This window comes from Ixodes scapularis, unplaced genomic scaffold (assembly GCF_016920785.2).
Source record: "Ixodes scapularis isolate PalLabHiFi unplaced genomic scaffold, ASM1692078v2 PGA_scaffold2__306_contigs__length_199485367, whole genome shotgun sequence".
Taxonomy (NCBI): Eukaryota; Metazoa; Arthropoda; class Arachnida; order Ixodida; family Ixodidae; genus Ixodes; species Ixodes scapularis.
This window is the reverse complement of record NW_024609857.1, coordinates 117,115,090-117,138,057: the sequence shown is the minus strand read 5'-3', so window position 1 is coordinate 117,138,057 and position 22,968 is coordinate 117,115,090. Positions and strand designations below refer to the sequence as shown.

The 22,968-nt window shown below is 43.9% G+C and overlaps 1 protein-coding gene across 1 annotated transcript in view; it reads right to left on the bottom strand.

The window, feature by feature from the left end:
• Window positions 1–22,968, bottom strand: part of LOC8025869 (chloride intracellular channel exc-4) — a 50,670-nt gene that overhangs the window by 15,234 nt on the left and 12,468 nt on the right. The window contains exons 2-3 of the mRNA XM_002399671.4: window positions 21,722–21,823; window positions 13,491–13,694 (exon numbers count right to left, since the gene is read on the bottom strand). Coding sequence (XP_002399714.3) covers window positions 13,491–13,694; window positions 21,722–21,823 — 306 coding nt within the window. The remainder of the gene's footprint in view (window positions 1–13,490; window positions 13,695–21,721; window positions 21,824–22,968) is intronic.

Genomic DNA, 22,968 nt, shown 5'->3' with positions numbered 1-22,968 from the left:
ATTGATATAATTTGCAGATATTATTCTACTAATATATAGCTAATATTTAAAAAATAACTAAGGTTTCTGTGTGATACAATAGTTAGGATATATTTAGTCAAACATGGAAAAAAAATCAAACAAAGAAAAATTCCGATGCGAATAAAAAAAAAACACCACCCTCGATTTTTTTTAAATTTAGGTAACCTGTTATACTCTATTTCGGCATTCATTTCCATTAAAAACATGTTGCATCATTTTATTGAGAAAGAAGATACAACTCCCCAAAGTAGGGTCCTTTTTCAAAGCCTACACTTAGCAGTGTTTTATACAAGAACTGACTCTGAGTTCCAGTTTCATGAAACCAACACACATCTTTTATATATTTTTATTCAGATGAGGCCAATGATAACTAAAGAAATCGTTCACACACTTAAATTAAGGAGAAACTACTGTGTACAAAGAGGTATCATATTACGGACTAGTGATCCGAGAAAAGATCATGCAGCTATCGGCCACTAGGAACTTTGTTTACTTTATTCTCCTGCGACACTATATGCTATTCCCTCTTCCGCTCTACCTTCATCTCTCTCTCTCTCTCTCTGTCATACATATCCCTGATATATATCCAGAACAAAAACATGTTCAAGCATTCCCTTTCTGCGTGGTAGTGTTCTGTGGCTAGCAAAAATCATTTCCTCGCTAAGCTCACGATTATGGCAAAGTAGTTGCCGGAAATTGCAGACGACACTCATCGCTAGTTCTGGCAAAACGGCCGATACAATCTTTTTTTCGCATTTCCCCGCTCGCTGTCAAGGACAAGGGGGTTCGCTTCAACCAGCAAAACATGGCCGCCGACGCCTGTTTACTGAGCGAGCCAGCGAGTGAGATGCCTGTCGCCATCTCACTCGCTGGCGTCACGGGCGATAATATCAGGCACAAAGGGGCACACCAACCGGCAGCATTATCCCCAAATACTCGAGCCTCGCGTAAATACATAGAGTGTAAACGCTGTCGCCATGTTATCGTAGTAAGACCGCCCCCCCCCCCCCCTCCCCCAACGGGGGACTGCAGTACGCGACGGCGTACTAACACAACGGCGACGATATCGACATCGCGGGCTCCGAATTTTCCCATAGTTCTACTCCACGGGCATTTCTCGAAATGCTTCATATTGTGTACGCCCGCCTGGAAGGATTTCAGGTGCGTAGTTAAGATAAGGCGGTTCTCCGCGGCAAAAGAAAGCAATTTCACAAAAGCTTAAAAGCGGCGGCGACGCGTGTGCGGTGAACGCTTGTAGTTTTGGTGTAGACAGCGTGTGTCTGTTCTCGTTGTTGACACCAGCCGGCGATAAGGCACTGCAGGCGGTAGCTCAGTACAGCAAGGGCTAATCCGAGTGACCATCAACGTAACCCCACCGCCAACCCCTCGCGAACCGGTCGCCGACATGGCTCAGGCTGTGTCATGAACCACGTGGTAGAAGCTCGGGTGCTTTCATATCAGCGCGTGGAGGGACGACAGTGCGATTCCGGAAAGTCTTTTTCGAAGGCCGCTGACCACAATTTTTTGTCTGGAGACTTTCCCTCTTTCTTCCTTTGACGTGGATCAAGCTTTGCCGACAGCCTCAGTTGTGACCTCTCTTTTCAAATGTACGTTTGCAGTGAGTGAGCTCCTCAGCCTCGGACTTGTCACTTGTGCACCCAGTAGTTCTTTCACTTGGCAATTATATGGCATCAGTTGGGGTTTAATTTCGATTATTTATGTATACATTATGAAGACGTCCTGGAGCTCCGAACGAGTGTTTTGTGCAGATTACTTTTGCAAACACAAAAAGACTATACCAAAGCAGCGGAATTTTCGAAGTGTTGGCGAGTTGGACCTAAACTCGTTGAAGCAAATTCTTCCGCCTGACTGTTCCACCAAAGTGAGTGCGACGGACTACCTGTGCTACCGTTGCTTCATGCACATCACTAAGGAGATCTCGATGCGAAGCTCAGAGCAGTGTCCTGACATATTTGTGCCAGCTGAAGAAGCAATTGAAGATCTAAATCGCAGCATACTACCTACAGATGTGTCGCCGCTGAGACAACCAAGCGTCGTAAGAAGTCGGGACAGGCCTGCCTATGTCAAGAGAAAGCAGACAGAACTGGAGCAGGTTGCTGTCAAGAATATACGCTCAAGGCTACGTATTGCGTACGACAGGGACGCACCATCGGGGTCGTCCGAACCAACATGCTCCACATGCACTGAGTGGGTGGACAACTTTCGGCAGGCCTTTGAAACCGCCACCTCTCTCCGGGAACGTTGTCAACTGCTTACACTCCTGCCGTCAACACTGACGAAGAATGAGGTTCAAAAGATGATTCCACAGGCCTCAATGTACCTGATCAGTAAATCCCGAAAACTCAAGGAAAAGCATGGCGTGTGGTATGAGCCGGATCCTTACACGAGGTGCAAGGTGAGCCCTGAGAACCTGTCTGCTGCCCTAGAGTACTTCACGAAAGACGAGCTACAATGTTCGCGCCAAAGTCCCAACCAGAAGGACGTCATCTCTGTCATGCTCAACGGAGAGAAAACGTTCGTGCCAAAGCGCTTCATGACACGTTCAATACGAGAGGCCTTCCGTATATACAAAGACAAGCATCCCGATTCCGGCGTTGGGCTAACGAAATTTTATTCGTTGCGCCCTAGATGGGTCCAATGTATTCCACACCAGAAAGTGTGCGTTTGTGTGCGCTGCGCCAATTATTATCTTTGTATTGCCGCTCTAGAGAACGTTACAGGCTCAACATTCAACACTGGTGAAATGAACTCGGCATTTCTGTGCGACCCAGCAACAGAACTGTGCCTTCAAGGAGACTGTGATCACTGCCCAAAAGGCCAGTTTCTTACACTCCAGGAACTTGATATCCCGGAGGATGAAGAGATTGAGCTTGCAACATGGGAGTCCGGCGACCTTGTGAAAAAAACTTTGGAACCTGAGACTTTCCTAAAATCTAAAAGTCATCCAAGTGACGGTTGGAAGTTGGGTACTTCACAACCATATCCGGCAAACGCAAGGTAAAGCGATCTACAATGAAAAACAGTGCATGCAACGCGGGAGCATTGTCTTTCATTTTGACTTTGCTGAAAACTGGACCATCGTGCTTCCTGACGAAGTGCAAGCATATCACTGGAAAAAAAAAAACAAGTTTCGATATTTACATGTCGTTGTGACGACAAGAAAATGTACAAACAGCTTTGCCATCATCAGTGAGGACCTGTGTCACGACGCCGCTCACGCTTGCTTGGCTCTAGAAAAAGTTAAGGAGTGGGTTGAAGACAACGTTGCGGTATACTCGTACGTGACGTACGTAAGTGACGGCGCCGCCAGTCATTTCAAGAATCGCTACCAGCTTCACCAATTTGCAAAGGACGATTGCCCACAAGCCCAGTGGTTATTTTCTGCATCTGGACATGGGAAAAATGCATGTGACGGAGTTGGCGGACTCGTGAAGCACCAGGCCACGCTGAACAACCTGAGAGAACGTTCAGTAAGCGCAATTCAGACGGCCAGGACAATGGTGAGCGTTCTATCAAAGAAACTGAAAGGCGTGCATCTTGTATATCTGGACGAAAATGAGGTTGTTCGGTATCGTGAACAAAAAAAAGAAGAGTGGCTGACGGTGCGCGCCTTCCCTGGCATTCAGTCTTGGCACACGTGGCGGCTCAGCAAGTCATCAACAGAAGGGACCTGTGACGTATATGTAGCACGGACAGTCGGATCTGCTTGGAAGCAACTTTATTAAATGGGTACAGCGAGGAAAACCTTAGCGTAAAGTGCCGAATTTGATTTCCCAAGGACTGCTCATTTTGAATGCAGGGACATCTTATTTATCACATTTTTCTTCACGGGGTATTTAACCTACTGTTTTTGTTGGTGGTTACTAATAATTTTTATCTGATCACTATAAAAAAAATCCCAAAATGTTATCCTCGAGCAGGATAAAATATATCGGCTTGCCACGATTCATTCATACACCGAGAGCATCGAAGCTGCTCCAGTTAGGCACTATGGCATCCGTCACCTTAAATTGTTTGTAATCGTAAATACACAGCCAACCTAAATATCTTACTATTATATCTTTGTTTTTGTGTGTGGAAGTAAAGTTATTTATTTTACTCTAGATGTAAAATATACCGGAAGGTACAACTTCACACTGCATCATCTTTTCTCAAATCATTAGTCTCTAATATGATACCACTTTGTACGCTTATGTAAAATGCTGTATATAGTTTCTCCTCCCTTTTACTGTGTGACCGATCGCTCTTTTTATCAATGACCTCATCTGAATAAATGTATATAAAAGATTTGTGCAAGTTTCATGAACTGGAACTCAGAGTCACTTCTTGTATAGGACACTGCTAAGTGTAGGCTTTGAAAAAGGACCCTACTTTGGGGAGTTGTTTCTTCTTTCACAGTGCAATGATGCAACATGTTTTTAATAGAAATGAATGCCGAAATAGAGTATAACAGGGTACCCAAATTTTAAAAAAATCGAAGGTGGTGTTTTTTTTTTATTTGCATTGGAATTTTTCTTTGTTTGATTTTTTTCCCATGTTTGCCTAAATATATTGTAACTATTGTGTCACTCAGATACCTTATTTATTTTTTCAATAATAGCCATATATTAGTAAAATAATGTCTGCAAGTTATGTAATAATGATTAAATTATTTCATGAGATACAGATTTCCAAAGTTTGCCATTTGTCGTTCGAGCAGGCATGTTTGGCAATTTTTAGAAAACTAAATAAATTTTAAATAAATATTATTACTTTATATTACAAGCAAGTTGTACCCATAGTTTGTTTGTAAAAAGTTTTAAAATTCTCCTAATTTTATTGTTTTAATTATTCACTTTCAAACTTGCCCCCTCCATCAGTGCGCGTTATTGCAACTGTCCACCTCTCCCTGCCTTACGATTTTTCTTGTCTCCAAATTTTTTTTCTGGTCAAAACTAAGTGTGGATTCGTTTATACCAGACACTAGACAATGTCATATAAAAACATCAGTTGATTTAAAGATGTCGACCAGCCACCCTTTGGTCGATCTTATCTGAAATCACCCTGTTATAAATTAACTTATAGGGTAAGTGACTGTACAGCGAAAATGTCCGAATAATTGAACGTGTACGAAAAATCGGTCGGCAACTGTACGCGGCATTGTGACCTGCCTGTTCAGGCGAGCACACTGTGTACTTCGACAATATAATTGCGTAATTCAACACGATTTATTTTTTAAGAAGCTGCACTAAGATGGATCATAAGAAGGCTATATGAAAAACAAATCCTCTATGGTGAAAACAAAGTATTGCTGCCAAAGAGAGAGAAGGCTCCGATCGATACCCTGCTTATTCTGATCTTATCGAGGTGCAATGCAGCAGGAACGACTTCGAAATCTCTGCTTCTTGACGGGTTTACTGCAATTTGATTGTGGAACGTCACCACAGTGTCCGCTCAGTGACAACAATAACAAACTCTCAACAATTGCCATTTTCATTTCTTCGAACACTTCTGATATTTTCATATCAGTTATTTCCGGTGAAAACCAAAGTTGAGACACAAGATTCTGAAGGCAATTTTTGGCATTTCTCGGTTACTACCCAAAACACAGAGCCAGAGTTTAACTAAGCCTCCCAACATTTTCGTACAAATATAAACTCTAAAGGAACCAATTTTGTTCTCAATGTATACTGGCTGTGGATATTTATCTCAGGATCTTAGATTTGGGTAAACAGAGCAGCCCTAAACAATACAACAAGCAGAAGTAAAAGTTATGTCATTCCCGACTTTGAAACATTAGAACTTGACATCCCCATGAAAAAAATAGCACAAAAAACGAGAAGTGGGTGAGGGTGGCAGCACAAAATAATAGCGTTCCCTATTTATGTTTCTCAATTCCAGCCTTTCCCAGGTTTGCCTCAGCTATTCTAAAAATATTTCCTAATTCGAACGAAAGAATTATTAAAGACTTCAATACCAACAGCAATGGTATACCATCCTGAATTGTGAGTTTAAGAAAAAGATGTTTAAGCATTTGAACTTTCTAGGTACACTGCATGCCAGTGCACTGTACTTTCTAGGTACACTGTACAACTGTGCACTGTACACTTTACACTACATAACAGACAGCATGGACACACCATTGGTGCTGTATCGCACCTTATGCATTTATTTTGTATTGCCAAGAGAGAACTCAAGTGAGCTTCCACAGCACTCCTTCCACATCAAACTTCCAGTAATCAACTGGAAACAAACAAGTTCTACTGCCAAAACAGTGAACTTGTGCCCACAGCTGGCATCACATTTTCAGTAATGATAATACAAACATACTAAAATTTGAAAAAAAAAAAAAGAGAAAAAATATTAGAACCAAATAAAACATTTATAACTTGGCAAAAAAAAAAATTATTTGATGAGGGTAATGCTTGAGTACCTAGATCAACAAAATCTATTGGCGCATTGAGCCATTTTTGAGGAAAATAACCAACCTTGAAAAAAAAAAAATAATGGCAAAGCACTTTTAAAGGGAAGCAAGTTGAAACACTTCTTTCAGGAAATGAGATAAAGGTTGATCCTAGCGTAGTTTTATCCCACGAATCTGAATATCACAATAGTTTTTCCCAAATATGTAACTAAATGCGAGAAAACACGAAAACCTCCTACCAGCTGATTCGGCACAAGAGAATCTTTCGGACTTTAAGCGGGTGTCGCTCATATGAGCGGCGCATGCAATTGCAAGCTTGCCAGATATTTCCCCCACAATGGCACCAGTCGTGACATCTTTCTCCAACCTTTTTTAAAATAGCAACGATGTGCTTGCATAGCTTTGATAGGCGCCGAAGATGCGCGAGAGCGGAGATTCTGAGGCCCCCTTTAATGGTGTCTTATTCCAGGAAGGAGTACGACGTCATCACCAGTACTTGGAAAATAATTTTCTGCAGCTTCTGAGCATCAAACTGAAAAATAATCTAGATATTCAAGATCCTGGAGGCCAAATGAAGACGATTAAACTGTTCCTCAAATACAGAACCGCTTCAATTTCACTTTAAGCTGATGATCTGAATATGCACTCAACCACACACATCAATAACCGAATGGCAGCATGGCCGCCAGATGCACACTTTTGGATACTTTCCGCTTAAAGGGGTACGGAAACAAACATTGAAATATACAAATTTCGTTCGGAAATAATTCAAGCACGACGGATAATAACCGTAAATGATAATCGCACATTTGTATTTTGAACAACTGGCTATATTTTTCGTTCCAAACAGTGCACGAAAAGAAGCGAACGGCGAGTGTGATGACAGTGCTATGGAAGCTACATGCTTGTTGGACCCGCCACTGGGCTGGGATAAATGAATTTAGATTGGGATTTTACTATAGCACATCATTTAGTGGGCCAGAAAAAGAAGGTATAAAGTCAAAAGCCCGATTTTCTATACGAAATTTTGAAAACACAGGACAATTTCATACCTTCTTCCCTTCGAAAACTCTCCACCTTTTCACCGCGATATACCTACCTGCGATACCCAAAGTGCGTCACCCGGCCCAAACGCACGTCATCAGAGACCGGACCTCACTTATCTGTCACCCCAAAGCTGACAGTATTGTGGAAGCTATGCGCTTGCCGGACCAATCAGTCACCTCCCTTTCATCGCCTGACCTCATTCTCTGTGTGTGGGTAAGCACTAGGGAGCGTGATCACGTGGCAAAAGTGTGGCTGGCCCACCGAGCACGTAGCTTCCACACCACTGTCAGCTTAGGGGTGAACAGGGTGGAGGAAGCAATTTTTGTCCTAGGTTTGGGCGATGGGCTAATCTTCTAGGAGGACAATGGCTGTCCGGGTACACAAACAAGGGTCCGAGCAAGAGGGGAGTCTCTCCTTTCCCTCTTGAACTGTTTGGTACAATGCACAATTTGCGAGTTAAGAAAAGCTAAAAAGTTGTTTTATGACTGCTTTAAACTGTTGGGTGTACTTCCAAAAAGCGGCACTGCTCCGATGTTTGGTGCAGCTATGTAACCAATCTTGCTACATCATGACCTACGTACCCAGATTCCTAATGTTGCTAGATTACCTCTCAACTGCACCTCACAGGCATCCATCCACCAGGTACATACTGGAAGATTGTTTAATGAGGTCTAAGTTTAGTTTTCTTGAGCCTTTCAACAGAAGGCTGGTGTTATTGAGGTTATGCTGCAACATGCAACACATTTAAGCTAGAAAATGCTGGAATTTCGTTTCCATGCCCAGTGATGTGATTGGCCTAAGCAGTTTCGGAGCACCTTTCAGAGCAGCCAAAACAGTGTTTTGAAGGAGCATAAGTGGCCTTTGGAGCAGACAAACCAGTGTTTTGGAGCAGTAAATGTGGTTTTTGGAGCAGCCAAAAATTCGAAGCAGCAAAAGTGGCTTTTGGAGCAGATATTCTTAGAAAAATAAAAATATTTGTTTTAAGAGCTGGACAAATGAAGGGCACTTTGCTCACCACAATAAACAAATTATGGTCAAGTTAGACCACCTGGGAGTCATTCAACATGCAAACTGCAATGCCAATAACATGGCCCATTTTGCAATGCTTCAGTTAAATGATACATAATTATGCAGCTGCTATAGATAAATAAGAACCAAACTGCACATATTAAAATTTACTTGAAAATGACCAGCTTAGTAAATATCGCAGCATTGAGTCAACTAGTTTTATACTATAATAAATTGAAGCAGTGTCCGACTGATGGAACACGTAACTACTGCAGAGCAACGCGAAATTGTACACAAGAAAAAGGCACATTAGGACTAGCGGGTGCTTTTCTTTTTGCTTTCATGAACTTTCTGCAAGGCTGCCGCAAGCCTCGCTTTGCCTTCGGCAAGTAATGAATGCCAACTTTCAGTGCCTCCAAAGAGAGAAAGAGACACAAATTAAGCAAACGTAAAGAAATCTATTGCAAGCGTCAAGGCTGGTGCCTGTGTCGTACAATCATGTTCGCATACATGTGAGGGCAACTTCGGCGCTTTGTAGTTGAACATGCTTCGTCGCGCCAGCAGAGACAACTGCTCGACCGAAACCGAAACCATGCCACTCCACTCTGCTGTGTGCTTGCCAGGCCGGTAGGCGAGGTACAAGCTAAACACACAGAAAAAAAGACTGAGCGCATTGGTACAAGACACTGTGAGCCAAGGTCAGAAAGTTCTTGGAGCGCTTTCTGCAACAACTGAACTCGTGACAAACAAGTGCGTTGTGCGAGTTCAGCGTGCAGAGATTGCATTGTCGGCGTTAGCTCACTTCTCTTCACCAACTTTTTTCACGGCAGATTTTTTGCACACCGGGGGTAAAAGCCCATGGAAAGAAACCTTGGTAATCAATACTTTGACACAGCAAAAAAGACGCGAGACGAGACCCACGAGACGACAAGAGCGCGAAACGAGAGACAGCGGGAAAACACATGCAAGACCGGATGGACAATTGATGCAGGGTACCTTGTGTCGGGCAGCTGCTTGCGCCACCTAGCTCACGCGAGCTCAATTATGTTACTCAGTTTAGTTTCGGTTTTGAAAAGCGACCGAAATTGGTCCCTTGAAGCAGGCTTGGCGCAGATTACCCATATTTTGGCAAAATGTAGCAGGACGTATCAGGGTTAGCACCTTGGCGCAGTTTGGCACAATTGGCGCAGCAATCACATCCCTGCATACCCCTTTAAGGCTTGGATTGGATTAGGGCCTGCAGTTTTCCCATTTGTTACTATATCTAGTAGCTCTAACTGGATCCAGCCTAGTGTCACACCCTCAATCCAATCCAACCCAAGGCTTGGACTGGATTTGTCGGCTGTTCCCTTTGCATCGGGTAGCACACTCTACATTGCGTGAGCAGAGGCCGTGCTCCACTTTAAGTAGAATTTATTGTCGATTTTTGTGCCTCCAAGTCCTCAAGTCTTTGCTCGGGGCACTCAATGGCGTTTCCGTCTCAGTTTTCCTGACTGGGCTCACTTTTTGACAATATCCCTGTCAATTCCCCGATTTTTCCCGGTAATTAAAATTTCCCTGACAACTCCCGTTTTTTTCAGTCGCTAGATACCCTGTCAGTCCTTTCCCCAGAGTGCAATCACTCTCTGGGAGGAGACAACCCACAGTCACATTGGCCACTGTTCGATGGGAGCTTACGGTTCAGAGCAGCGTTCCAACATGACTATCCGGATGTCGATTGGTTGCACCTAATCCCTAAAGGGGTCTTAAAGGGACACTCAAGCGGTTTTTGGAGAAGCTACTTTTTGGTGCGATGGTGTTAAGGAAGTGTCAGTGAATGAGTATCTTCAGTTTTAGAAGGCAGAAACGCCTATTAATCACGCGGGAATAAAATATGTGCGGACTCTTTTCTGTACTTGCGAGGACCAATGAAATTATCGTATGTTTGAAAATTTTGGCGGTCTTTTTAAAGTTTCGCTAAAAAACAATTTTCAGTTCATTTAAATATGTTGTGCATGATAATTTCACAAGACATAAAATATTTCTAGTTTAGAATACGCGATAGCGCAATTATCGTTTCACAAACAAGGGACTACGTTTTCTATTTGCCTTCCTCCGCGGGGGGTGAATTTCCCGTTCCCCAGGGATGCGCGGAAGCGCACGTATCTCCGCGCGTTGCAGGCCGGCCGGCTCCTTCTATCCGCAAACGTGGCGTCGGTGGTGATCGTCGGAATGGACGGCCTGGTGAAAGCTCATCGTTCCGCGTAAAAGCGCTATCCTTGACTGTGAATTTTCGTCGTGTTTGGCTATGATAACCCAGCACGTACTAGAAGGGAACATCCACCTACTCGTGCGGCGATGTCGTGGCGGCACTCTCAAGATAGCAGAAACGCCCGCGCCGTCGTGTTTGTTTACTTCGACTACAGTGGTGCTTTCTAAGCATTTGTGTCCTCGAACATCGCCCGGATTTCTGATTTGGCGCATTTCATGCGTGTGCTCAAGTTCAAGGTATTACTGGCGCGTACCGTATAAAGGATACGAATTTTCACGCGTTTTCATCACCGGAGAAAAATGATTAGGGTTAGCAATCCTGAACGCTCGCAACGTCTATCTGATCACGAAATCATATTTCTACGTTGCTATATCGCTGCTAAGATTACATTGTCTTTTATAATCGTAGAAAAGGCGTGTGGCGATATTTGTTCTATTGCAATGTCGTGTATTAGAGTCGTGATCGTCCAAGACGGCGCTGCATCTTTTTATTTTATTTTTTTCATTCGCTGTACCCTGCAAGCCTATCAAGAAAAAATAATAAAGCTTTAGACTAGAAAACTGTCTGTCTATATTCTGTTACGGCATTGAGTAGCAGTGCGTCCCCTTTTTTAGAGCGGCCGCTGACACAGCTGACGGCGGCGTACAGAAGCGGTCGCCATGCTGACGACCCGCTGCGCTTGTTGTAGTGGTTACAGGTGTGTGTACGCGCGGCGGAGTGCGGTCGTTCCGGTTGCAACGGACGCAGCCGTAGGTACGCGCTCGTTGCACATGTCTGAACCAGCCTTCCCCCCGTTCTCCCGAGGCGAAAGTCAACGTGGCGACATCGTTTGACATCACGTACCAGAGGTAACGCTGCGATGTCAAACGTTGGTTTGGTTACGACTTGCCCCAACCGCGAATCGAAGAACGCCCGAAAAGGTCTGCGTTTCGTCGTCCTCGGAACCCGAACATGACTCCGAAGCGCTGCTATCGTCCACATCGCACGTCGGAGTGGCGTCATAGGAAATCATCCCCAGGTCGGCTGTCCGCCGAAGAACTTCAACCTCTAACGGCGTCAGGCACGTCAGGTCCTCGAGCGTAGAGAACTCCGCCATGATCGAAGCTCGAATGACAAAGAGGTTCGGCCGATGCGGCTACCTCGGGATCACTGCGCGACGGAACGTCGTCCAACGCCGTTGGCCCGAGATCCTTTTGATAAGCGTGCGACGACCAATGAGAGTGGTTTCGTTTTCGGATGGATCCGAGGTTTGGCGGCCTTCAATTACATTTTTATTAAAGAAATAATCACCGTATGACTATACTTTTTGGTTTTTAGGGATACTTAAGGCGTCTAAATTCAGCTGTCATTATCAAAACACGAACTCAAAAACCACTTGACTGCCCCTTTAAACTCTTTAATGTAAAGCGGAATGTCAACCTGCGACACCCCGCCCCGTGTCTACCGGGTGTCTGAAAAGTGCTCTCTCACCAAAAATTGAACTGGTACATGTTGTCATATGCTTGGCCTCCACTCAAACGTAGCACTAGCAGTCCAGATTAGATGTCAAAGTTTCGAGGCCTGCCATTTATCAGATTTAAGTTATAAGCGATTGTTGGAAATTTTCAGCTAATATTTTCGGCATGATTTGCTACTTTTTCTGAAATACCGAAACGTAGCCCATTTCTAGTAATTGCAGGGCCCTGGCCAATGGTGACCTCAGCAAAACCTGTGTTACTTAACCCTGGCGCGAGATAAGCGAACGTTGCTGACTGGCCCCTTACTTTCATCAGAATTGCTATCGATTTTAGGTGGGCTATCTCTGGGGGAATTATGGTATGCCATATATTATCCAGTGTTTATTTAAAGGAAATTAGGCAAATGTTTTTGCTATCATTTATTTTGTAAAAATATGTGTATTTTGGCATTTTGTTTCGCATGGATGCTAAAAATAAGGATTATTAAAAAAAAAACTAATGAAAAACTATTTTAGTTAAAGGTACAATTTGTATACATCCTTGTGAGGCTTCGGGCTCATCATGCAACAGCATGCGCAAACCACGGACGCGTTCGAGCAAGAGTCAAAGTGTGAGTATTCATTAACGTAATCATCCGGTGCATAGCATTTTCTTTGCATCCTCCTATCCTTCTCAGTCTGGTGAAGAAAAATAATTGTTCTCAAGCAAGATGTTTCTGCAACGAAGAAGTCAAGTTCATCTTGATACTTCTGCAAGATCCACCCGATAATGACCGTCAATGTAGTTTTGCACACTACCGTCCCACTCTGACCTTAACAGAACGAAGACATTGTGACCATCTGTGGTGACCAACCAACTGACCTGACTTCCATGCCACTGACCCCCAAGGTCAGTGATTCCACTGATTCGGGACTGCTGGCAGGCTGCTCGATTCTAGCAGGAGCAAGTGCCCGACAAGAGTCTAGGAAGTTAAGGTTCGAACTATAAACTAAAAACTAATTCCCAGATACAATTTCCTTGTTTTAACCAGTTTTGTATTTTAGACAATGGCCGACACTTATTGGTGTTTCTCGTTAAAACCGGAAAGCCACTGGCCTACTTCTTACCTTTGAATTCGATAACGGCAAGCTCTGAAACTTCGTCGTCTGGTGTGGACCGCCAGCATTACATCTGAGTAGACACTGATCGTTCCGCGATGCGTAGTTCATTTTTGCGGTAGATATAAAGATATAACAACACGCACTGACACCCTGTACTACGAAGGAAGAAGGGTGGTACGCACGCTGTAGAGGTTCTCTATGACTGTGGCAGTGTCCTTGTCCTGCACAAACAGGTTGTGGCCCCCCGGAATGTTCTTCATGATGTAGCGCTCAATCTTCTCGTTCTCCAGGATGGCACTGCCCCGGTCGATCAGGATCGGCGGTGGCGTCGAGTCGAAGTTGGAGCGGAAGTCCGGTGGGGGCTTCAGCATGTCCACTGTCGTGACCTGCACCCAGCACGGACCACTTTGTCAAGGGGGAGCTCCGGAGGTTTTTTATCTACCCAAATTACAGTATTTTTCATGGCGCTTAGACCACACGTAAGAATTATCATACACAGCACATCTTGATAAATGCCCATTGTATTAGCTCAGAAATGTGGTATCACACATGACTCAACATTGATATACTCCCTTATTCATAAAATCCTTGTAGAGTCTGCACCTGTATAGTTCACATCGGGTAAAATTTCAACTTTTTAACATGTATAGTCCATGGACTATAGTCTGGAAAATATGATTACTACATTTTCAGACTACCCAGGGCTTTTACTTTCCAGCACATTATTCATCACCCTAAATTCAGGCTAGCTGTTGAGAAAACGGCAAATGAAGGCAATGCCTAAACATTCATATTTCCCCATGCGTACTAGTGGCATGATGTCGCGCATTACAAAACTTGCAGGTCGAGCAGGCAGTCTAAGAAAACAACATCATGTGCATTGCTTCTGTTCTGCCCGGAGTGAGCTTCCACATCATTCATTTCACACCATCAAACTTCTTGTAACCCATCGAGAACAAGTTATACTTCCCAATCACAACAGCCGTTGTCACTTCTTCCATGTAGCCTGCACAGCCTTTCGTTTAAAAATGGTGGACCGAAATTTAATGATTAAGTAACTTCACAAAAAATTACATCGACCAATTATCTCATTCACTAGTCCAGTCATGTCTATTGATAAGTTCCATCAATTTCGAAGCAAATCCACCACCATCTAAATTTAGCCATAGAACTGGCAGACAAGTCTGACTCATCAGGAGGTTCAAACATTCTCAACACCCACATTAAATCAAACCAGTTGTTGAACTCCGCACTGGAGTAGGGTTCCTTCGCATATCACCTGCAAGGGAGGGGCACAGGCTCCGCATGTCAAACTACTTTAAAAATGTATGAGGCTGTCATTCGCACTGAAATGCTTTAGAAAATTTCTCATCATGTTCAATACACATTTCTTGCACAACTGTGGGTATCAAAACACATTTAAAATCCTTGCCAGCTAAAGTTAAAAAAAGATGTCTCTACGTGCGTGACGAATTCTTGGTAGATTTGTCTGGATTAACAGTCGCATAAAAATAAATCTACCGTATTTACTGGAGTAATAGCCGCACTGTTTATGAAAAAAAAACAGAGGGTTTGCTTTTCCACAGAGCAAACGGATTGCCAATCGCCGCGACCGACAGCATGATTCCAGCTGTTTACAGGACAGAGATAATGTCTTTGCATGAAGATACCATCTGTGAAGGTTGCATCTGTGTGGAGACTTGTGTTCTTGATCTAGTTATTCGCTATGTGATTTATGCACAATGCGATGATTGGCTGTATATGTGCTTTACGAGAAAGTAGACACAAGGGCCTTGTTCATAAATAGTGCAGCTAATACTCGAGTAAATACAATATATGCCTTTCATCGCATCTTAGGGCACACAGGAATTGCAGAACCTGCAGTTAGCAGACGAACTGTGCCAAACGTCCACAGCATCAAAGTTACATAAATTAGGACACGGTTTCTAATGCTCTCTATTATATGTCTATGGGAAGTTCCACAACAGAAGTGATCTAGCAATGCTGGTCCAGGGTTCTCCCCACAATGTGTGGCAGTGGCTTTGCCGCCCACCGCTTCGACTGACCGCCCATTGCTCTGACTGACCACCCGCCGCTCGATTATGCAACAGGATGACTGCGATTTTGCCTACGCACATGGCTCTAGACCATCGTACTCAGCAGGCCTGCACACCGCAACCTTATCGTGTGTTATCGCATCGCCGACTACCTCCACTCTTTCAAAGAAGGAGAGCAGAGCCGCAGAGCGCTGCCGGCAATGAGAGGGGTGCTCGGCCGAGGAACACAAAATAAGCAGACGCAAAGAACGCGCAGCAGTAACTCTTCGCAGGCGGTGAGTGGCAGAGAGCGGAAAACCGAGAGGAATTTTCTTTCCCTGCTCAATTATTGGTCGCGCCGTGGCTTGATTCATCTTCGCCTCTTGCCTCGCTTCCCGACTTTCCTCAGACACTTTTTTTTTCATATGGCATTTTGAATTTTGCTTTATCACCACGGTAAGGCACCACCATAGCCTCCTCTATACTACCAAAGCCTGGCAGTTCGACGAGGTAGCCACAGAGTGCCCGGTCGCAGATTTGGAGCGCAAGGATTTGGTAGCATAGAGCATCGAAGCGCCATTTCTCGGGGAACCTGGACGTCAGCGCACCACTTTAGCAGTGGCGAGAACCCAAAACACACTTGTTCACTCGGAAGAAGTGTGTTTAGGCATCTCGCCACAGCGGGGTACCAGTCACGTGGCTCTCCTCTCATTTGTTGTCTGCCGCTCCACCTTTTCCATTTCAGCGGTCGCTTCTCGTGGCGATCTGCTAGACTTTGTCAGTACTAGGAGGCTATGGCCGCACTCACAGGGGCGCAAAGAAAAAGAGCCTATGCAAAATGCGTTCTGTCGGCAAGCAGATACTGCCGCATTCCAAACTACCCCCTTACCCCCCCACCACTCCCATCGTGGTTACGTCCACCCCTACAAAATTCCTGGGGAGAACCGTGTGCTGGTCTGAACATTCTCAATGCGTCCGTGAGCACAGATGAATGCTCCTAATTGTTCCTTTTGTAGCGGTGATGGAGTCACCGCAATAGCCCTAGCTCTCGCACTTCTTGGTTGTTTTGGCGTTCTTCTGGAGAATTGGTGGTTAAATGTTTCATTGACGTTTCAAGCAGCGGTGTTAAGGTGGGCTTTCGTCATTCTTTTTGTTAACCGGAAGTTTGCTCGGGCATCTAAGACTAGAACATCGCCTGGTGGCATTTGCAAAGAAAAGGGTCTATAGCCAAGGTAGCGGGTGCTAGAATATACAATAAAAATTAAAATATTTTGGTTTAGTGTATAGCCTAGTAAATGTCAAAACAGTAAGAAATCTAAATTTACCATGTTGCCCATTATGCAACTTTGAAAATACACTTTGATCAATGTTACTCAATGTCGTGGGTGAAAATAAACCATCAATATGCTGCCTTTTACTTTTTTTTTTCTTCTTAAAGGTATTGTTTATTTAAGGATTCATTATTGGCCCTCATCAGGACAGACAGCATATAAAGATTTAAGTAAGAATAGGATATACTCTTTCATCCTGTGCACAGTTGCCTATATTAGTATTGACAAATATACAAAAAGAAAAGGAAAAGCCAGTCTGTTTCACAGAAGTAGAAGCAGCCGTCACGGTCACGGAAGTCATTGTGTTTGCTTTATGCTATGTTGTATTTTCTGAGTCTGCGTCGCCCTTAAAGCAAGTGGATTATCTTGAAGGGCTACCCCGCCAATGTCGCACGGAGGAAAGCACTAGCTCTAGTGCAATGTCCTTCGGCCGACATTTGCAGATTACGTTACGGAGATCTGGCTTCCCTTCCCACAAGGTTGCCTCAATTTTTCTTTTGTTTTTATTTACAGATACAAGAGTTTCTACATCTATGCTCAACATCAATAATGAGAAGACCAACTATGATTGCAAGAAGCCCATTCTACAAATTTGTGTGACAAAAAAAAAAAAAAAAAAGGTTTGAAACAATCTGCTGAGCACCAACACGACTGAATATGCAAATCGTGTTTAGTTATAGGCAGCATTAACTCAGTTACACATACACCTTGCTCATGAAAAACTTGACAGAATCTCCATACTGGTTGACCCAATCATAAGCAGTGCACATCACGGGATAAGCGCAGTGGTTGGCTGAACATTCCTGTTGCCGGCATTAAAAATCTAGGGGATTGGCCCATTTACCCTAAAACTAAATCAATTAATGTTATTGCCTCAGGGTCACATTTAAATTTTCTGCACCAAATGTAGTTTTTGAGTACTGTGCCACTCGTGACAAACTGCTTCGAAACATGTTTCCTTCGGTTCGCAAGAAAACTAGACCATAACAAATGCTTGCTCTGATTTGGGTTTAACACTTAAAGGGTAACTGCAAAGAAAAAGTGTATTTTTAAACAGCCTAATTGGGACAAGCATGTCACAAAACAATTTTTCCAACAAAAACAAAATATTTTACAGCAATATTTATTGTGCAGGACTGATATTAGTTTGCAGTTATTTCGTCCGTTTTAAATTGCGCGCCACAAAGTTGGTATTATAAGTCACGGAGTGGCGGCTATACGTCACGTATTCCAGCCACTCCGCGCGCGTCGAAAGAGCGGGAGTTTTAAATGTGAAGAGGTTGTGACTCCGACTAAATTACGTCCTGTGGCGTAAATATTGCTAAGAAAAATTTGTTTTTTCGCGGAAGATCTGTTTTGTGACATTCTTGTCCCAATAAGGTTGATTAAAAAAAACACTTTTTTTCTTTGCAGTTACCCTTTAATACACCGTGAAACATTATCTCAGGTGCACTTTTGTAGCGAAAATGGACAACTTCCCATGCATTTTCTCCAAAGAACCACTACCTTGCATTTTATCAATTCCCAGTTCCTGAACAACCGGAGCTTCAAGCTGTCACTGAACGCTTATCTTCAAATGAAGGTCATATCTGAAGTGCTACCAGTGCTAAAACAGCCTTTGGCTGTGCAGATACGGGGTGTAGTAGATTAGTGAGACAAGTTGAGCACTCAGCGCAGAGCAATCTCGGGCATACCTGCACTTACTGCCTCCTATGGGTGCATTTACCTTTCAGTGTGGCAGGATATGGAGGTGACCAGGCTGCAGTGGTGCGAAACTATCGATAATCGACTATCGAAAAACTATCGATAGTACTATTGAGAGTCAACTATTGAAAAGCTATGGATAGTAATATAGAAAGTCAACTATCGCAAAATTATTGTTAATCGACTATCGAAAAACTATCCACAGTCGACTATTGGAAAACTATCGATAGTCAATGATCGTAAACCTATTGATAGTACTGTCGACGGTTTACTATCAATGGTTTTGCGACACTAGTAGTTTGCGTCCCTCCCGCACCTCTTTCTCGCTTTATTTTTTTCAAAGGGGACACCAACTAGCCAAAGCACTTACCATCCCAACTTTGGTTCAGCTTTCAGTGATGACAAAGACGGGAGTTTGGGCGAAGAGAGGAGGAAGGAAGGTGAGCGGTGGTGCAGCAACTGTGTTCGCTCTAGTGGTGCAAAGCTATCGATAGTAGTATCGATAGTATCAATAGTGGCCAGAAATCTAACTATCGATAGTAAAAACCTATTGATAGTACTATCGATAGTTGACTATCAAAAAACTATCGATAGGAATATTGATTGTCGACTATCAATAGTTCTGCGGCACTATCGATAGTTTTGCATCACTACCGACCTCGGTGGTGTGAAAGAGTCGCTAATTACTCTATGGAGAGGGTGGATATCTGAGGCAGCTAACCACTGCCTATACACCTTTCCAAAAAAAACGCTCCTAGGCTGCCGCCATGTTGCTGATGCGGTGGCGCGACTCTCGCGCCCCCTATCAGCTGGACATTTTCTGCCACTCTCTTGGACTGTGGAAACCCACTCAGAGCGATTCTCTACCTATGTTTTGCGGTTTTGTATTCAACGTTGTCTGGCCCCTCTTGAAAGTTTCCACTTAATATTTGTGATGCATGCTGTGCACCCTTTCTGTGTTATCTTCCACTGAGAGAACAAGGGCTGGTAAGTGCCTGCCATTCAAGCGTTTTTGCTCGAAACTCACGGAAAATGAAGGAAAGGGAAGGACGTCGAACAGCCCTCAACGCGATTTTGCGAATGATGACAACTGTTATCTCCCCTCCCACAGTCCTAGCCAAAAATAGTTGTTCAGGTTGGAGTCAGTTGCGCCCGTTCCTTTGCCTTGGTGCTGGTGTGAAAAAGAAAGCTCCCCCAGCCCTTCCCCCTAAAACGAAGTCACCTTGGATTCCGTCTGATTGTCAAGATGTGAATGTCGCCGACCGTGACTGTGTTATTTGAGATCTTTTTCCAATAAACTCTTTTCAGATAAAGCTTCGTAGTGTGGTACACACAATATATTGTTAGAATGTTAACACTTGCTAAATCGTATGTCCGTGTCATGTCCATCGGTAAACACGTTATTTGTGAGCGTGAAAAATGTACGCCTCTCGACTATCTTCTGTTGTAAATTATTTTCGACAGCTAAGCGCTTTGTCGTTTGACACGCGGCTAATCAAGCAACGCTTTCAAAACTTACTGTAAAAAAGAAAATTAACATTCTAGTTGTTTTTGCTCTGTTGTGCATGTACCCAACAAAAAAAAAATATATATTTTTTTTTAAATGTGGTACAATGTTTTCTTAATGTTCTTGGGAGAATACAGAACCATGAAACACAAAATGCAGCAGGAAAAGGCGAAAATTTAGCTGCCAGGAGCATTTGAAACTGCGCCTACACAGGCTGCGCCTATCGAAATCACAGTCCACTCTGTTAGGGTTAGCAGGGAAAACGGTGAGAGTCTAGCCTCAAACTTAGTGATGGGGCTCGAAAATGGTTTGTTGCCTCTGGGGTCAAGTGTTTCTTGGGAGGGTGTATACACTCTGTATACACCCTCCCGTTCACTCTGTCAAGGAACCACACATGTGCTCATCCGCCATGTTTATTGCAGAGGACTTAACCTCGCTGCCGCTGCTGGCCACCTACGAACTGAAACACCTACAATATCATATTGTAAAAATGGTGTACCCAGCTCCATTTTACCTAAGTATGATGTTCCAAAACTTGGCAGAGAGGTAAACTGCCAGAAAATGTCTCAGTACTGAACTTGAACAAGCAACCCCTGACCTGCTGTAGCTATAGTCTGTTACAGCTTACAATGAATCATAAAGTAAGAAGCCAATTCAACGCCAAGCGAGCACCATGTGACCTCCGGTTGGGATGCAGTGACTCGCAAGGTGCGCAGTCACGTGACGTCTTTACGGCACTGGACCGGCCGGGGTGGCTCGTAGCATCCATATTGTAAGGCGGAACCAAGTCAGGGCCGTACCCAGAAAAAAATTTCGGGGGGGGGGGGGGGGGGGGGGGGGGGGTTTCGGGGACAACGGCGGCCATTTTGAAAGTGTCTATTGTCTTATTTTCGCCTATGAATCATGTGCATCGGTGGCATATAATGGAGAGTTACAGCAAACCGGAGAACCGGTCCCGGTTTGGTACCCGGTAGCCGACCGGCGCCACTGCGCGTGCGCAGAGGTGGAGATTAAAATCGGCTGGCTGCCAGTGCACCGACCAGGGCCGTACCCAGAAAAAAATTTCGGGGGGGGGGGTCAGAACCCCCATTCTCCCCCCTGGTTACGGCCCTGAACCAAGTACAGGTGTTTCTTCGTTGAAACCAAACTGTGCAGAAGACACGCGTTTGCAGGCTTTTCATTGTTTTGGAGTACACATCTCTCATATGCAAAACCAGCAGATGGCACAGCTAGCAAAACAGATTCATGATGGACACCGCAACAAGAAAACCGGAAGAAATAAAAGCATACTTTTTGTAAGGCAGCGATAAGTTCAATATGGGAGTTAAAATATGTGAAGAGGATTCTTCTGTCTATGAGGATCAGCAGCAGCCTCCTAGGTTAACAAACAACTGTAGGATGCCGTCTATTTTTTTGTATCCCAGTCATTCTTTCATGTGAACCGCAATCCAAGAAAGGCCGACGCTAGCAGCATGCATGCAAGTATTTAGAACTGGCAAAATTTCAATATTTTTCATTACTGCATCCTAAGTATTGAGTGCTTTTTAAAATAAACAATAACTTGAAGAGTTTGTAAGCCTTGAAAGCTCAAGGCCTGGTAGCACCTCACTCTGACTGTAGCTTCATCTCTTTCATTCAAACACGCAAAACCTGTGCAGACAGCAAGCGGACCAACATGATGAGAAGGTTGACTTGCCCATTTTTCTTTTTCCACATTCACCATCAATCCCAGCAACAGATTGCAAAGTGTTGTACTATACAGTGTAAATCAGCTTTTTTTTCTAGGTCAGTCTTTGAACCTGAAAGGGCAGCAGAGTCCTTGATGGGGTGCTCACCTTGAGTGAGATGGTCTTCAGCTCAGCAAGGAGGTACAGGTCCATAAAGTACTCCTGGCAGAAGAGGCAGGCACCTTTCCTCCGGCCATCGATGGTCGACGCCTGCAACACGCGTGCCTTCCATTACCACCACACAAACCACATGGCCGTCCCAGCGGCTCGCAGTCATCATAATGACAGCGATGGGCCGATGTAATTATGATTTCTGGTCAGCTCAAGAATGTAAATTGGGCGATACAGTTAGCGCTCACCAGCGGTTTTCAGTTTTTTGTGCGTCTCCCTCTCGTATGCAATGCTATGATTAGGCTGTAGACTTTCCGGTTTTAACTGAAAAGCACCGATGAGCATCCGTCGGTGTCAAGAATACAAAATCAGTTTAAGACAAAAATTACTAATAAACATACAAAAAAAAAAAAGAACTAATTAGAACAGAAAATTGATTCCTGGAAAATTTTGCTCCAGTTACGGATATTTTTATTGAAACCCTCCGTTCCTCCTTATATTTGAACTCCTAGTTTTTCATGAGTTTTTCGCCGATTATTACCTGTTTCAGTGTCAGTTTAAAACAAATAAACAAAATACACCTTTTTTTAAAAAAGTGAAGACTGAAAAACATTACCTTATTTCCCTTAAAAAAAATTTATGCTCAAGCGATGATCAAAATCATTAGTGCAGTAGAATGCACGTGTCCTTAATGGAGTTCGAAGTTATGACAGCTCTTTGCCAGCATGCTGCACAAGCATACCCACACCACATTGCTATTCAAAGTGGACAGTCAACATTTCAGCATGTTAGAGGTGCAAAACAAACATTTGGTTCCATGACACACTGAAGTGCCCAAGGGTTGAGGTTGATGACAAATGCAAGAATGGAGTCATAAGATTATTAAAGTTTTACAAAAGCGGCTGAGGTTTTATGAGACTAAACCACTTTCTTTTTGTTTCACTGCTGCAGAGTTTACTTCATTTTCAACCGGAGAGGCCGGTGACACTGCCTCATTCGAAAGCCTCTGTGCCTTTTCTTGAAGCTCCTTCAAAGAAGTCGCTGTATGTTTTCTTTCCAAGTCATTCCTGTTGGCCTTAGCTCTTCCTCCCTTTATTTTCTCCAATTCCTATTTCCAAGAGTGTTTGCTCCATACACCACCTGAAGCATCTTCTTCGTCAAACCAGAGTAAGGAACCCCACCCGGCAGATCACACTGTTTCACAGACCACTCATTGGCCAATCAAAGACTGCTCTTTCAGTTCT